This window comes from Capricornis sumatraensis, chromosome 15, assembly GCF_032405125.1.
Source record: "Capricornis sumatraensis isolate serow.1 chromosome 15, serow.2, whole genome shotgun sequence".
Classification (NCBI taxonomy): domain Eukaryota; kingdom Metazoa; phylum Chordata; class Mammalia; order Artiodactyla; family Bovidae; genus Capricornis; species Capricornis sumatraensis.
Window position 1 is genome coordinate 37,761,019 of NC_091083.1, and position 15,142 is coordinate 37,776,160.

General features: G+C 43.8%; 1 protein-coding gene across 1 annotated transcript in view; it reads right to left on the minus strand.

Moving 5' to 3' along the window:
• Positions 1-15,142, minus strand: part of SVIL (supervillin) — a 110,762-nt gene that overhangs the window by 65,814 nt on the left and 29,806 nt on the right. The window contains exons 6-14 of the mRNA XM_068987115.1: positions 10,898-10,978; positions 7,932-8,801; positions 7,400-7,558; positions 6,677-6,711; positions 5,951-6,012; positions 5,524-5,663; positions 4,118-4,213; positions 1,711-1,954; positions 696-1,272 (exon numbers count right to left, since the gene is read on the minus strand). Coding sequence (XP_068843216.1) covers positions 696-1,272; positions 1,711-1,954; positions 4,118-4,213; positions 5,524-5,663; positions 5,951-6,012; positions 6,677-6,711; positions 7,400-7,558; positions 7,932-8,801; positions 10,898-10,978 — 2,264 coding nt within the window. The remainder of the gene's footprint in view (positions 1-695; positions 1,273-1,710; positions 1,955-4,117; positions 4,214-5,523; positions 5,664-5,950; positions 6,013-6,676; positions 6,712-7,399; positions 7,559-7,931; positions 8,802-10,897; positions 10,979-15,142) is intronic.

The window sequence follows — 15,142 nt, forward strand, 5'->3', positions numbered from 1 at the left end:
TGCAGAAATGTCTCTACGCCTCCTAAACAATACTTTGACATTTCACATGTGCAGTACTCCCCAACCTAACCACTCTTATAACTGACACGCTATCATTTTATGGAAATGCAGAGAGAGAATTACAGTCCTGTGCAGCACGGCTGGCTAGTCTGCACAAGAAGGATCTAGAAAGAGAACCTGAAACTCCAGAAACTGGGTTCCTGCCCTATTCCCTGTGCTCACCTAGCCCGGGACCTTTGAGATCCTCAATTTAATTTTTCTTATTTTTATATTTTTATTTTTTGGTCATGCTGCAAGGCACGTTCCTCGATCACGGATCGAGCCTGTGACCCCTACATTGGAAGCTCAGAGGCTTAACCATTGGATTGGCAGAAAAGTCTTGTGAGGTCATCAATTTCTAAAAGGAGCCAAAAGAGCTAGCAGTTAACATGACCAAAGCCATCCAAAACCCTTACGAAGATGTATTAAAACACTCCAGGTACTTTTACGGCAGACATATTTATGAGTCCTCTGAACAGGTCAAGTTCAAGAGGAAGAAAAGTCCGGAAAGGGTACCATTCACCCCAGACTTTCATTCAACACTTTACACTCAGCTGCCTTCATAATTCAGTTAAACTGCCTTCATAATTCAGTTAAAAACAATCCCAAACACATGCGACCCATTCAGCAGGAAAGAAAGAGCAGTAGTAAGTTACCTTTCAGCGAAAACTTCCTCTTTGTGACATTCTCCAAGTCCACCTTCTCTTCAAAGAGCTGCCTCTCCTTCCAGTCCGGGCTCGCCTGCATGGTGCTTTTTGGGGTGGAAAATTCCTTCAGCTCATCACCAAGCTGGGCGATGGGAGGATGGGTGAGCTCCAGGCTTCCTTTCCTCGGAAGGGCATAGATGGGCTCTTTATGGTTGTCTCCCTCCCGGACTCTGCTGAGGACAGGGTAGGACAGCTCTGCTTCCTCGAAGGACCCATACTTTGTAACCCCGCCATCTCCACCTGTCAAGCCTCCCTTGCGTTCTGTCTCTTCAAATTCTCTCAGCATTGCTTTGCTTCCAGCACCCTCGACCGAGGGCTGCCAGCCTTGGGATTTCAGAATGCTTCTAACTGGGGAGTCAGAGTTTTCTAGCGAAGAAGTAAACTTCTGCTCAGTGGCGCCAAAGCTGTCATCTGGAAGTGGCTTTGTCCGAAGATTCCCTGCATACATGGGGGGGACGGTAGATGCCGCAGTGGACACAGACGTGTTAATGGTGGGGGAGAAAGCCATGAGCTTGCCACTCTGCACCTGGAAGGACACAGCTCAAAAATAAAAGGTGATTTAAAAACACCGCCTGGGTAAATACCTGCGGATGGACTGACATGGATGGAGACACTACATTTGGGGCAGTTTTTCTGCTTCTGTTGGTGAGAAACCAAACCTAGATGTAGTTGCACAAATGCGTCTCATTAATCCAATCATCTGCCTGAAAGGCAGGTTATGCATTCTGTTTTTCTCCCCTTGATGGACTCAACTTCAGATGATTTCAGCCATAATGTGAACAAGAGAAGAGAAACATCCTTGGCATGGTTATCCTCCTTAAAATGAAGTTATGACCAAGTAGCGACAGGTAACACAGAGTACAGGTCGAGCCCCTTAATCGTATCATTAACCCCCATGGGACAGCATGCTCCCATATTTTCAGGACATACGTGCAACCTTGGAGCTGGATCGCAGGGCACCCACCTGTTCCACCTCTCCAAGCGTGACCGGCTGGGTTTGATAACGAGCATTCATCCTCCTCTGTCTCATATCTAATCTGTTCCGCGTTGAAATGGCTTTTGAGACCGGCTGGGACAGTTTGTTAAACAAGGCCAGCTTCTCTGCTAAGCTCAGAGTGGAGGAGTCAGGTTCTCCCTGCTCAGCAGAATCTTTACTCTCATTTGTCTGGTCTTTGGCTAATGCCTTTTGGTGAGCAGATGCCTGCAATCTGAAAGGGGGGAGACGTCAGCCCCACACAGGGAGAGAAACAGAAGCCCACCGCTAAGTCTGTCTGTTAACTTTCTTCAAAGTGTCACTGGAAAAGGGGCTTATTTTCCCCTATCTAGATGCAAGACAGGTGTGGGCAGTTGGTCAGCTATTAATAAGAGAGTGAACACTCTAGGCTGAGGACCCTTGCACGGTCAATGCCACACAGATTTTCAGCTCTGGATTATTTCTAAACATTGAGTTTCCTAATTGCAGAATTAAACAAATTAAGGCTTAGGTATACCTTATCTTAGAGAGAGGAGCTGTACTGCTAGTATCAACAATAAATACAGCTAGGAGGAGTCCTCAGACCTTGCCTACGGCCTGTTTGCTGCTGGTGCTGCTAAGTTGCTTCAGCCGTGTCTAACTCTGTGTGACCCCATAGATGGCAGCCCACCAGGCTCTTCTGTCCCTGGGATTCTCCAGGCAAGAATACTGGAGTGGGTTGCCATTTCCTTCTCCATGCAGCCTATTTAGACATTATCTAAATGTGTGGTTCAGAAGGTGGTCTTTACATTTTTTCTTTTTAATTTTTTTAAAAAATGTGGACCATTCTAAAAGTCTTCATTAAATTTGTTACAATATTGCTTCTGTTGTTTATTTTTCTTTTTCGTGGGGATGGGCAGAATCGCATATCTCTTAGCTCTCTGGGATCTTAGCTCCCTCACCAGGGATCTAACCTCCACTCTCTAGGCAAAGTCTTAACCACTGGACCTCCAGGGAAGTCCCTACATTTTAAAGTTAGGAAATAATACAATTATTCTATCAAAAGCATTCACTAAAAAAAAAAAAAGCATTAACTACAACACAGGGTTTTGATGTTCACTTACTACACACAAATAGTTTCACTGTAAAGATCATTCTCCTCTTTTAACCTAGGATTTTCTCTTGTAGGTTTCCATCTGTTTTCTAAAAGGTACTAAAAGTCTGAAATTCCTGGTAACTTGAAAGGTGAAGGACATTTTGGTGCTGATGAATCCCTCCAAGAGGAGAAGGCTTCCAGTTTCCTGGTCTCGTGAATCTTGGAAGGTCTAAGACAATGTACCTTCTGCCACAGGGACATCCAATGCTCAAGTCCAGGAGAAGAGTACACTCTGCCTTGACTCCGATTAACTAGTGCTCTACAAGTTGTCCCAGACAAGAGAGAGGTGTCAGTTTTCCAGGGCACAGTGAGGCGGGAGTAAGGGGGCCTGAGTCTTGGCATCTTTCCTGAGGTCCAGAGAGCAACTGGGCCTCCCAGGTGGCTCTAGCTGTAAAGACACCAATTCAGGAGATGCAAGAGATGTGGGCCCAATCCCTGGGTGGGGAAGATCCCCTGGAGAAGGAAATGGCAGCCCGCTCCAGTATTCTTGCCTGGAAAATTCCATGGAGAGAGGAGCCTGGTGGGCTACAGTCCATGGGGTTGCAAAGAGTCACACATAACTGAGCACAGGGAAGAACTAGGTGTGCTAGAAACCTGCTTTCCCAAAGAGAGTCTGCATCTCGACAATGCCAGCTTTCTTTCTGAACTGTCATCTTACTTGTTTTAATCTTGCTTTAGCCTTTGTGTTTTGGCCTGTAACAGTGAAATAGAAGGGATATTTACCTGCCTTAAGGACATCACTTTAAAACACCACAACTTAAAACATAACAGTAAAGCATCTAAGTTCAGACACTATGAATTGTTATTGTCCGGATCCTCAAATATAACGGCATTGTCTATCCATTAGAAAACAGGTAAGGTTGTTTGTAAGCATGTATTCATGTCTAGAAGTGTTTAAGCATGATAAGACTTTCAACATTCAGGTTAAGGTCCTATTTTTCTGTTAGCCTTTAATAAGTGCTAGTATTTTAGATGAAAAATGAAATTTTTTTAGGGATGACCAGGGTTATGTAAAACAGAAACAAAACAAATGGATGAGTGGGTTAGTTGGGGTTGAGTTCCAGGACAGAGAGAAAGCAGGTGGATGAAATGCCGGCATACGCAGGCCTACGTAAAGTCCCCCGGTGTGAGACAGCAAGATGCCACACGCTTCGCTGGGACAACTCCTTGCGCTGATTTGTTTGTCAGACAAACGACAGACATTCAAGATTGGAAGATGCACCTCTGCTCTCAGTGCGACATGCAGCAACTTCTGTCCAGTACCTGGCAGGCTGCACGGGACTCTTAGCTACAGTGGGGCTAGGATGTCTTGTCATTACAGGGTGGGTGGCCACTGAGCACGAAGCAGGGGTAGGTTCACTTTAAAGCAATTGTCAAAGGTGGAACATTCATAAGGAGAGAGAAGAAAAGAAGCATTAAGGAGAGCGTAGTTTTCAATTCAGAAACATTACGTCAAAACATACTGGAACAAAATTGTTCGCTTGTTTATTTGGGAAAATCACAAAAGAAGTTGAAAAGCAATTACAAACTGAGGAAATAAGAGACAGAGACGACCCGAAGTCAGTGGAACAGGAACAGATTTTTCAAGCTTGGAAAGGATTTAGAATATTTAGAATAAGTGTCCCAGTTTAAAAGAAAAATTAAAAAGAAGCTAATATATTAACCACCAGCAAAGCAGTAGATTATGTCTCTGTTTTACTAAGTTGTCCTAAGCTCTTTTTTAGAAAAATCATGGTCCTCATATCATCTATAAGCACATCAAAGTATATTCAGGAAGTCTGACAAGTGGATAATTTTTGCTTATATTTACTGTTTTGCTCCTAGGGTTAGCTGTTTATTTTACAATAACCAAATATTATTATTATTTTTTGATTTGCCAAGAGTTCCCAGTGAATATAAGATGTACTTTTCCACAAACAGAAAGTTCAGGTGGCTGAGTTAACAGCAGCTTCACATGTGGGCTGCTGATGCTCTAAATGATATGAACTTCTTTTTTTCAGGAAGGGTGTGTGCACGTGTATGTCCAGCAGGAGAAACTATTTTTTTTTAAAATTAAAAAAAGTTTTAGTTTAATGGAAGCAATGATTCCTGGATGAATTACTTTGGGAAATTCATGCTGAACACATGAGAACACACAGCTCAAAACTTACTTCCCACTGTTTGGAGACTTCCACAGAATTAAAAAAAAATCATGATAATTTAAAAGCCAAGAGAATCCTTTTGTATCTTTAGTCTGTTTTGAGATACAGACTAAAATATTTATGGAGGAAACGACATATAGGGTTTGCTTGAAAATAACTACAGCAGCAAACAGGGGGAGCGAGATGAGATGGGCTTGGGGTTTTTGGCTCTTGGGATTGGGTGATGAGGGCATGGGGGCTCAGAACATTAACCCGTTTACTCTTATATTTTAAATTTCCCATTGTAAAGGGATTAAAAAAGAAATCAGGCAAAAAAATAAAAAGAAAACTTCCCTTCATGTTCTTCTAGAAGATACAATAGGTTAACACACCCCTTTACAAAGTTCAGGGACACCAGACACCCAAACACCTACTTTTTGGTGGCTTCTAACTGAACCGTCTTCTGATCGCCTCGTTTTAAAAGTCTTTAAATTTCTCTTTACAAAGAAGGCCTTCCAGCCAAGGCCCAGAGGCCCTAGAGGGACTTACGTGGCTGCAATGACCACCTCCTCGGTGGTGACGGGCTGCGTGTGGGACCGGTCCTGTAGGCGCCGCAGCCTCTGCTCCACGGCCGCGTTGCGGGAACGGCGCTTTGGGACGCTCTTCTCATCAAACGACTTCTCCATCTCCTAAGGTGGGAAACAGTGTAGATGCCTGAACAACTGGAGGAAATGAAGCTGGGGCGGCAGAATGTGGCTACTCTGTAGACCCTGCAGGGTCTACAGGAGGGGGCCCCTCCGCCGCCCCAGGAGGCAGCATCGCCATCAGCAGCACACACACCGGCCACGTGGGAGGAGAGATCAGACCAGAACCCAGAGCGGGCTGCAGGCTGGCCGTCTGCAGGAGGGGCCGCCTGCAGGAGGGGCCGCCTGCAGGAGGCAATGGCTTACTCTGATGACCTTTCAGCACATCTTACCCTGAAGAGCAGCCTCTTAGCAGCGACGCTTAGCCTTGCTCGCTCATCGACCTTTTCTTCATCTGCGAAGAGTCACAAATAAAGACTGAACATCATTAGAAAATGTAGGGAAAGTCTCTTAAAAGTTTTCCAAGGCGGACTTGGAAATCTTCTGAATAAAAGAATCAATATGCTAAAGGGGATCATCCCAATCCAGAGATCAAGCCCAGGTCTCCCGCATTGCAGGCAGATTCTTTACCCTTTAAGCCACCAGGGAAGCCCCAAAATAACAAGAGGCAATATTTTCTTCTGGATGAGGAAGGCTATTCTTCTGCTCAGTGAAAAGGTACTAATTCCCATTGCAATTCACCAAACGCAATTCTTGTCCAGGCAATAATTTTCTACTGTCATATTTGACTTAAGAATAGATATTATGGAATTAATAAGAGATTTTAAGGAAGGAATTTCTCTTCTTTATTATTAAATAGTAACAAGAAAGTAACATGAAAAACCTGCTTCTTTGATTCAGATCTATGGTTTTAATAAATGGCTAATATCACAGCTCTCACTCTCTCAATACCAAAGAAGGTTCTTGTGAAAACCTCAACAGGCTTTATTATAGTCACAGGAAGAAAATCTGCTGGAAAGAAAGTAATTGTTCCATAATCTCATTCTTTTCAAAAGCAAAAATCTTATCTAAATCTAATCTGGGGTGAGATGATTAAGAAGAAAAAGACAGATACTTGCCCTCCGCAGCTGGCATTTCTGAATTTGAAGTTGACCTAGGAAAGACATGAGTGAAAAAACAATAACAAACAATTAGCTGGTTGGAGTGGAAGATCCAAGGATCATATTAAAAGTGAAAATAAAAATTCAATTAAAGCCTCTTAAAGAACACCCTCCTGGTAGCAACTCTAGTTGTGACTAGCGTGGGCAACTATTACAGACACTGTGGGGTGTGTGTGCACACAGCCCGGCCAGGTGTTTCACCTTGTGGAGACAAACCAGGACCAAGGAGGACTTACTAAACACAACGGACAATCACCTTTTAGACAAACGCTTTCATTTCTCTGTGTTAGCATATGATAAAAACTCACTCACATACAACATGCAGATAGACACTGATAAACTGAATACGAATCCCCTTAGTTATTTTCACCATACAATCTAGCGGACAATCTGGATTTTAACTTAAGGGCGTAAAAATTTAAAAACATTAAATGTTCAATGTTTCTCATTTCTTACCATCTGAATGAAATTTAAAATGGTATGCTGATACTGGCATCATGGTCAACATTCTTTAAAGACACATTTATACCAGCCAAACAAACATCACTTAGAGCTTGGATGGAAGCATTATGGAGTCATTACATCCCATTGAAACAGCATCAGAACCATCCCTGGGGTAGCAATTTCTATAGGATTTCTTATAAGTTTCTAGACCAGGCAACTTGACAGACACATGCCTACCTATCCGATTCCTTTCGTTCTGCCGAGGTTATGGGTTGAGTTCTAAATCTCTCGGAAGTCTTTCTATTTTCACCAGGAGAAAAATAGCGCCTCGGTTTCCGGGACCCTCTCTCCCGCTCCACACCAGGACCTTCACTTGACCCCTCAACCCGAGAATGGCTTTTAGAGTTGGTGGGGAGGAGGTACACAGAAGGGAGACAGAGAGAGGGAAGAAAGCAAAGGTTTATGTACCCTGGTGAGTCAAGGCATGGACAGTGAAAATCCCACCACATGCCTCTCCCATGCATGTTGGGAGGTGGAACATTCCAGAGACCCGATACTCCAGAGGCACCCCCCACCCTCCGCCCCAGCCCCGTTAGTAGGCGCAAGCAGAATGGTAGTTGTGGGGCTATGTCCTGGATGGTCTGCCCTATACACACTGGTGAGCTAAGCTGGTAAGTCTCAAGGCAGGATGCCACACAAGTCGGAAGGTGAATAACTCTGCCAAGGACGTGCAAGTGACACACTGGGGGGACACGTGGACATCACCTACAGCTCGGGTTTCCTGCTGGCCCTGGCTGACTCCAGGAACGCATTGCGGAGCTGGGCGACCGAGACCTTCGTGTCCAGCAGGCCCAGTTCCAACTCGGCCTTGGACGTCTGCGACTCGGCATCTCGCTTGGGAGCCAGGGCCTTGGCCTTCAGAGCCTGGAGCTGCGGAGGGCCCGTGTAGTCGGACAGGGAGCGGGTGAGGACCCTGTGTTTCCTCGTGGGCACCTCGTTCCTGTGACCTTGGGACACAGCCTCGCTCTGAACATACATGACCATCTCACTCCTGCCCATCCTCTCGGTGGGCTGCTGCTGAGCCGTAGGCAGGCGGGCCAGGCTTTCTGATTCCTTCTGAGATTCCGTGGTAATTATGCCAACAGCCGGCTGACTCAAGTCCTCAGTTCTGGGGCGGGCTTCCTGGCTTCTCCCAGACCCATGATCCTCCAAAACTGCAAGGGTCTTCCTGCTTTTCTCCAGAGCATCAGAGAAGAGCACATCTTCTGCTTTGGATTCACAAATATGGAGAACTGGGGTATCTCTTCTTTCACCTTCCAGAACCTTTGAGGGGGGAGGCTTTGTGACAGTCTGAGGGGCTGGGCCCACCCAGCTGCCCTCGGAGATGCTTTCTGGGGTGTCTGAGGTCACCAGCGTGATGGTGTGGACGGGCTCTGCTGGCTGGACATAGCCGCGGATGGGCTGTCTCACGGAGCTGGCCACCTTGCCCGAGACCCTATCGAAGGCCGAGTTCTCTGACTGAAAGGCCAGGTAGTGGCCTGGTGCCGTCTGGTGTCTCCTGTGAGTTAAGGGCTCGGAGGCAAGTTCAGGGCTGCTGCGAGCGCTCTCCTCTCGCACCAATTTTTCTCTAACTTTAACTCTTTAAGAAAGAAAAAGGATTTAAGTTGCCAAGTGTGGTAATGGCTCTGGGGGAAGAGAGCATGTGTGTGCAGACCAGAGATGCCTGGAGACTGGATAAGCATCTTGGGGTCCCACTCGCCTTGCCAGAGGAAAGAGTTTGTATTGAGTTTACAAACTCACTCTTCCTTCTGAAAAGCTAGGAGGGGCCACATGCTATCCTGGGAGAGAATGGATGCCTTCCGAATAAACGAATACTCAGAAGCCCAGGAAAATTCATTACTATGCACCACTGGTATGCACGAGGGTGCACTGAGGCTGGGCTACTAGTGGGTAAGCTTTCCACATGGACAGGCCCAGTATATGGACTGGGGTGGGGGTGGTTTCCAGGCATATACAAGCCTAAAGACCAAATGTAATTGCATTGTCTCCTATAAATGTCATAGCATTCATGACGACGGTTATTTTTTATTGAGCTCAAGATACAGCAAACAATTACACCCCTTTTCAAGCATTTAAGAGTCACAAACTTTTCCATGCCATGCAGACAACATTCATTCGTTCAGAAGACACATGGCCAGGTAAGACATCATCACTTCCAGCAACTCCAGCGCTAAGAGGGATGTCGGCAAAAAAAAAGATTTTTGTTGAAAGAATGCACTGAACATGTTCTCCCCACTGGAATGGTCATTAGGCCACCAGTTAAAAACTAGTCCAAAAAGAGAGGGCTCTGGTTGTTTCTAGAGCTATTTAAATAGCCGAGAGCAAAACTGAAATCCATTGGAAAAGCTACCAACCTTTTCTTATTACTGGGGAAGCAAAGTAGCCAAGACTTCTGGCTGAGGGGCCCAGGAGACCTCTTTTCAAAGCCTCAGTCAGCCAGTTTGAGCTGTGTGGTCTCAGATAACCTACCTGCCTCAGCTGCTTCATCTTTCAAACGGAAATAATGTAACAAGATGGAATGTGATGCTTGCAAAGTCTGCAGTTTAGTGCTTGGCAAAGGGTTAACATTCAATAGTGCAAACTAGTTGTTTTTACTTTTTTTTTTTTTAATACCACATAGTGAGGAAGGACAAACCATTCAAACTGCTTATGAATGGACTGTGGACTGGGGATAATCTTTAAAAACTAAAGGATGCTTTTGAAGTAGGAGAAGTGATTTCTCGGGGAATGTAAAACCTTTATTTGCTTAAGATTAGTCAGCAAAAATAACTGCTTGTGATATTCACTTTCTAGAAGGGAATTTTTCCTTAGATGACAAAGGCATCCTACTAAATTTGATATAAACACCTACGTGTCTTTCAACATAAGATGCAGGATATGTATATTTCATTAAAGAAGAGTCAAAGACACACATAAAAGGCAGTTACTGTGAATCATTCAGGGGGAAGAGAAAAGCACTCTGAGTTGTTATTCTTCCCAGAGACTAGCGAGTGCTGGAGGTTTTCATATTTATAAGCTTTGTTAATTTGTTCAAGTTCTCCTGCGGAATGTGTCCTTGCCATCGGAGACAATCTGAATGTTGTCCTCAGCCAAGAACAAAGTGACTGTTAGAAACTCGATATATGGGTGCTTTGTCCTGCCAATGACTTACTCATTCTTACTCCTTCTGTCTCTCCCTGCCCCCAACCTTAAAAATGAAGCAAGAGGGGGTTTTGTCTGCTTTGAAATCCAGATGCCCTATACATAGCTGTGGAAATTAACAACTGGTTGAGAGACAGGCAACATGGAAAGGAGGAGGCTGGAAGGCCAGGACAGGGGAGCTGATAATAAGATGGGACCCTGGGTGGTTAGCCTGGCTCAAGGGAGCAGCCCAGAGGTGCTGGTTATGTGCTCACTACCGCTCCCTCCTGGCAGCATGTGAGTGGTGAGAAAGGAGAAATGCCAGAGGTGGAGTCAAAAGATTTTTCAAAAGAGAAGCAAAAGGGAACAGTATGAGCAGCCATTAGGGCAGTAGGAGAAAAAGGAATGGTTAGAAAGCAACTTCCAGCAGCCCCCTTTTGAACACGTTATTTTCAAAAGCCCTGCCACCAAAAAGAGGGCAGAGGCGAGTTAGTTTCGGTGACGTGCGAGACAGGGACACACTCACTAAACACAAGCCGACAGCTTGAGAGATACCTGGACGGCCAGTTGATAAGTGAAGGTGTGTCCCCTTCGGAATCTTTCTGGAGAAACCACTCATGTTTGGGTTTCCCGGTACTATTTTGTACAAAAAAACAAAAATTCAGGTAAAGCCTATGAAAATGTCAACACATACACAGACGTCATTATCATCATTTAAAACCCTCAAGGCTGACTTTTCCTAAGTAAGGAATAATGCTGGCTTTTGAAAATGTTTTGCCATGGGGTTTCTATTTGGTGCACGGAATGTCTAAGACGTTCATTTATTACAGATATCAAGATAGAACAAATACATCTGAAGCCACCAAATAAAGTGTTTTGTGGGATCATTTGGAAATAGCAGGAGTCTGCAACAGTCATATTCTGCCTATAAATACCAGACAATTCTCTGGTAGGAGGTTGAATTAAAAATACAAATTATCACCTGTAAGTTCTGTAAAGGTACACCGGTAAATAGCCAAATATAAAAATAGTGCCCACGCAAAATAATACATATGAAATAAGAGCTACGAATAAAAAAAAGAAATTCCATAAGATATCTTTAATTGCTAGTCTACATTTTTCTTTTATATTTATCACTGAATAATGCAACCAACAGTTACCAAATACTAATACAAGTCCATTTGATAAATGTTTATTGAGTTCTGACTATGTACACAACACTGAGCTGGGGCCTGAGAAATAGCCAAGGTAAATTAGGCATCACGCCAGCCATCAAAAACTAACATTGTGTTGGGCAAGATAACATAGGATTGTCACACTCATTCTTCAACACGCAATCAAATATAATGCAAGGTCGAATATGACAAAGCTGTAATTCCAGGTTGAAGATATCTTACCAAAAAATCAGTGGCAAGGAAAATCTTGCCATCAGTATATAAAGCAAGACACAGGAGGACTACCCAAATCATTGACCTGCATGCTGTTACAAAACAGAAAAAGAAGCATGGGGGCTCTACATGTTAGTTACAATGTTTACCAGCCTACCTGTAGGAGTCCTTCAATACCAGACTGGAAACACAGATCAAAGACACTTCCCAAAGAACAGAATAATAATTAAAACAAAATTCTCTTAGGTTTCTAAAAATCGTTTTAATTTGGGTTTTGTTTCAAACTCCCAGGCAAGAACCTGTTGGCCACCACTACTGTGCATTTTGTTGTGACCACTGCAATCTGTCACACTTAGGCATGGATCCCTGTTCTCCAGTCTGTCTATACCCAAATCTATGACCCACCTGTGTGTCTCTAGTATTATAGCCATTGAGCCCACGGTAAATAAAAAACTCAGATTATGGAAAGACATTTTTATTTCCAATGATTAAGGATCTAATCTCTCGGCATTTATTTAAACATAGGAATAGTTCTGCATATTGTCTGCAGTTTAGAAAGGAGGCAATCAATATAGCTTGGGATAGAGAGAGCGCAATGGATACCTGCTTTTGAAAATCATCAGTTAATAACTCATATGTCTACCTCACAGTTATTTTAAGGCCCAGATGCTTTTTGTACAATAGAATGCGTTGCAACCTGTAACATATGCCATGCAACTTTCTGAATATAATCTTCATTAATCAGAATAAAACTCGGTCAATATAACCCTAAAAAATTATCAGGCCAGTTATAAATAAACAGGTTCTAGGGATGTAATGTATGACATGGCAAATACAATTAACAGTGCTGTATGATATATATGAGTTCTCATTACAAGCAAAAAAATTGTTTTTCTATATCTTTGATTTTGTATCTATACAAAATGATAGATATTCACTAAACTCTTTCTCCCTGGACTCGCCCACCCCCACAGCTACATGGGCTGGCAGCCTTTCAGTACATAGGTCTCTGCTCAACTATTATTAGAGACACTTTCCTAACCATTTCATATCAAATAGCAACCTCAATCTCTTCCTTTTTTAAGTTTTTTATTTTTTTCTTGAAGTATAGATGATTTATGTTGGATTAATTTCTGCTGTACAGCAAAGTGACTCAGTTATACACATATATGTTCTTTTCCATTATAGTTTATCATGGGGCATTGAATATAGTTCCCTGTGCTATACAGTAGGACTTGGCTGTTCACTCATTCTCTACATATAGTAGTTTGTATCTGTTAACCCCAAACTCCTGGTTCTTCTCTTCCCTTCCTCCTCCCCCTTGGCAACCACAAATCTGTTCTCCCTGTCTGTGCCAATCTCTTCTGTTTGATTAGAAGCATGCCTTGGGTCCTAAAATGATGAATTAAAGTACAGCATTGGGACTTTCCTGGTGGTCCAGTGGTTAAGAATCAGCCTTGCAATGCACGGGAACTAAGATCCCATATGCCATGGAGCAACTAAGCCCACGTGCTCTAACTGCTGAGCCTGTGTGCTCTGGGGCTCTCGCAACACAACTAGAGAGTCCCTGAGCTGCAAAGAAAGATTCTGAATGAGGCAGTGAAGATTCCAAGTGCCACAACTAAGACCTGACACAACTGGGAAAAAAAAAGTGTGCAGCACTGATCTGGGAAATTCATGGGCCCCCGAAAGTGTGGAACATAATGGAAGGTAGGGACCAGGTTTCCCACCATGGAAGCCTGCAGGGTGCCCAAGAGAGGCCCAGACTCAGATGGCAAGATACATCATTTCATGAAAGTACAAAATGTATTTCCGGGGCCCAGCAGGTACCGTTTTTTTAAAGATGAAATAACAGTAGCTGAGCATTTTAAAACATGAAAAAAATAAAGAGATCACATCTGGATAATGGCAATGAAACCCTGGGTTCTTTTGTATTTTTTAAATCTTGCATGGATAATGTTGTTTTATGTCCCTTAACATTATGCTTAACTATTTTTAATAGTTAAGACTTGGTTAAAAAATTAACAGTGGGAAGGATCACTTTCATAAGAACATAATGAGTTCAATAGATGATACTACCAGCCTATGAGAGCTAAGTGAGGCCCTTGCAAAGTCAAGAATCAACACTGGTGGCCAGAGATACAGCAGTGATGGAAACCTTTTCTCTCTTGACAGGGGGAATGGTTATACATTTCCCCAAACTCACTGGCCTGCATCCTTAAAATACTATGTGCATCTTGATGTAAATTATATCACAACTTAAACATATATCACTGCTGGGACAGAGAAGAGACTTGTGGTTGCCAACAATGAGGTAGGGGAGGGAAGGACTGGGAGTTTGGCATCAGCAAAAGCAAACTATTATATATAGAGAGGGCTTCCCTTGTAGTTCAGTTGGTAAAGAATCTTCCTTCAGTGCAGGAGACCCGGGTTCGATCCCTGGGTTGGGAAGATCCCCTGTAGAAGGAAATGGCAACCCAATCCAGTATCCTTGCCTGGAGAATCTCAGGGACAGAGGAGCCTGGTGGGCTGCAGTCCATGGGGTCACAAAGAGTTAGGCATGACTGAGTGACTAATGCCTACTATATAGAGAGTGGATAAACAACAAGGTCCTACTATAAAGCACAGGGAACTATATTCAATATCCTGAGATAAACCATAATGAAAAAGAACATGAAGAAAAGTGTATATATATGTGTGTGTGTGTATATATATGTGTGTGTGTATAACTGAATCACTGTTTTACAGCAGAAATTAACACATTATAAATCAACTCTTCAATAAAATTTTTTAAAAAGTCTCACTGTTGGATCATGGAGTAAAGACTTCCTGAGTAATCAAAACGTAGAAACAGAGTCTTTTTGGGGCAGGAGCAAGATAAACATGTGAGATAACCACTTCACCCCAGTTTCCCTCAGGGCTAATCTCAGCGCTGAAGGCCTAAATGCTGCAAGGTTGGCTGAAAAAGAGCGAAAGGTATGTGCAGATGGACCGTGTGTCAGAGGGGACGGCTGAGTCTGAGGAAGGGACTGGAGGGGTCTTCCAAGGGGATCAAGCTTCCCCTTTCCAGATGGATATGGGTTTCCATGTCTCCTACTTGACTTCTAATGAAGTAACCAAACAAAGTAAGGTAGGAACTCGACTGCCCTGGCTGCCCTGGGGCCAGCCTAGAATCAGCCTTTTGGGGTTGGAGGCTGAGTTCGAAAGGCCCCCAGAGCAGCCAGCGACCTTTTGGTTCATGTTTCACAATCCCCACTCACAGCTGAATGGTATTTACAAGCACATGGACTCAAGACCATGTACAAGGATTCCAAGCCCAGACAAAGTGGAAAGAACCCTGAAGTATAAACAAGGGCTGCTCCAAGCATACTCTGCAGATTGGGGTCACTGGTCCATAGTGACATAAAAGGCT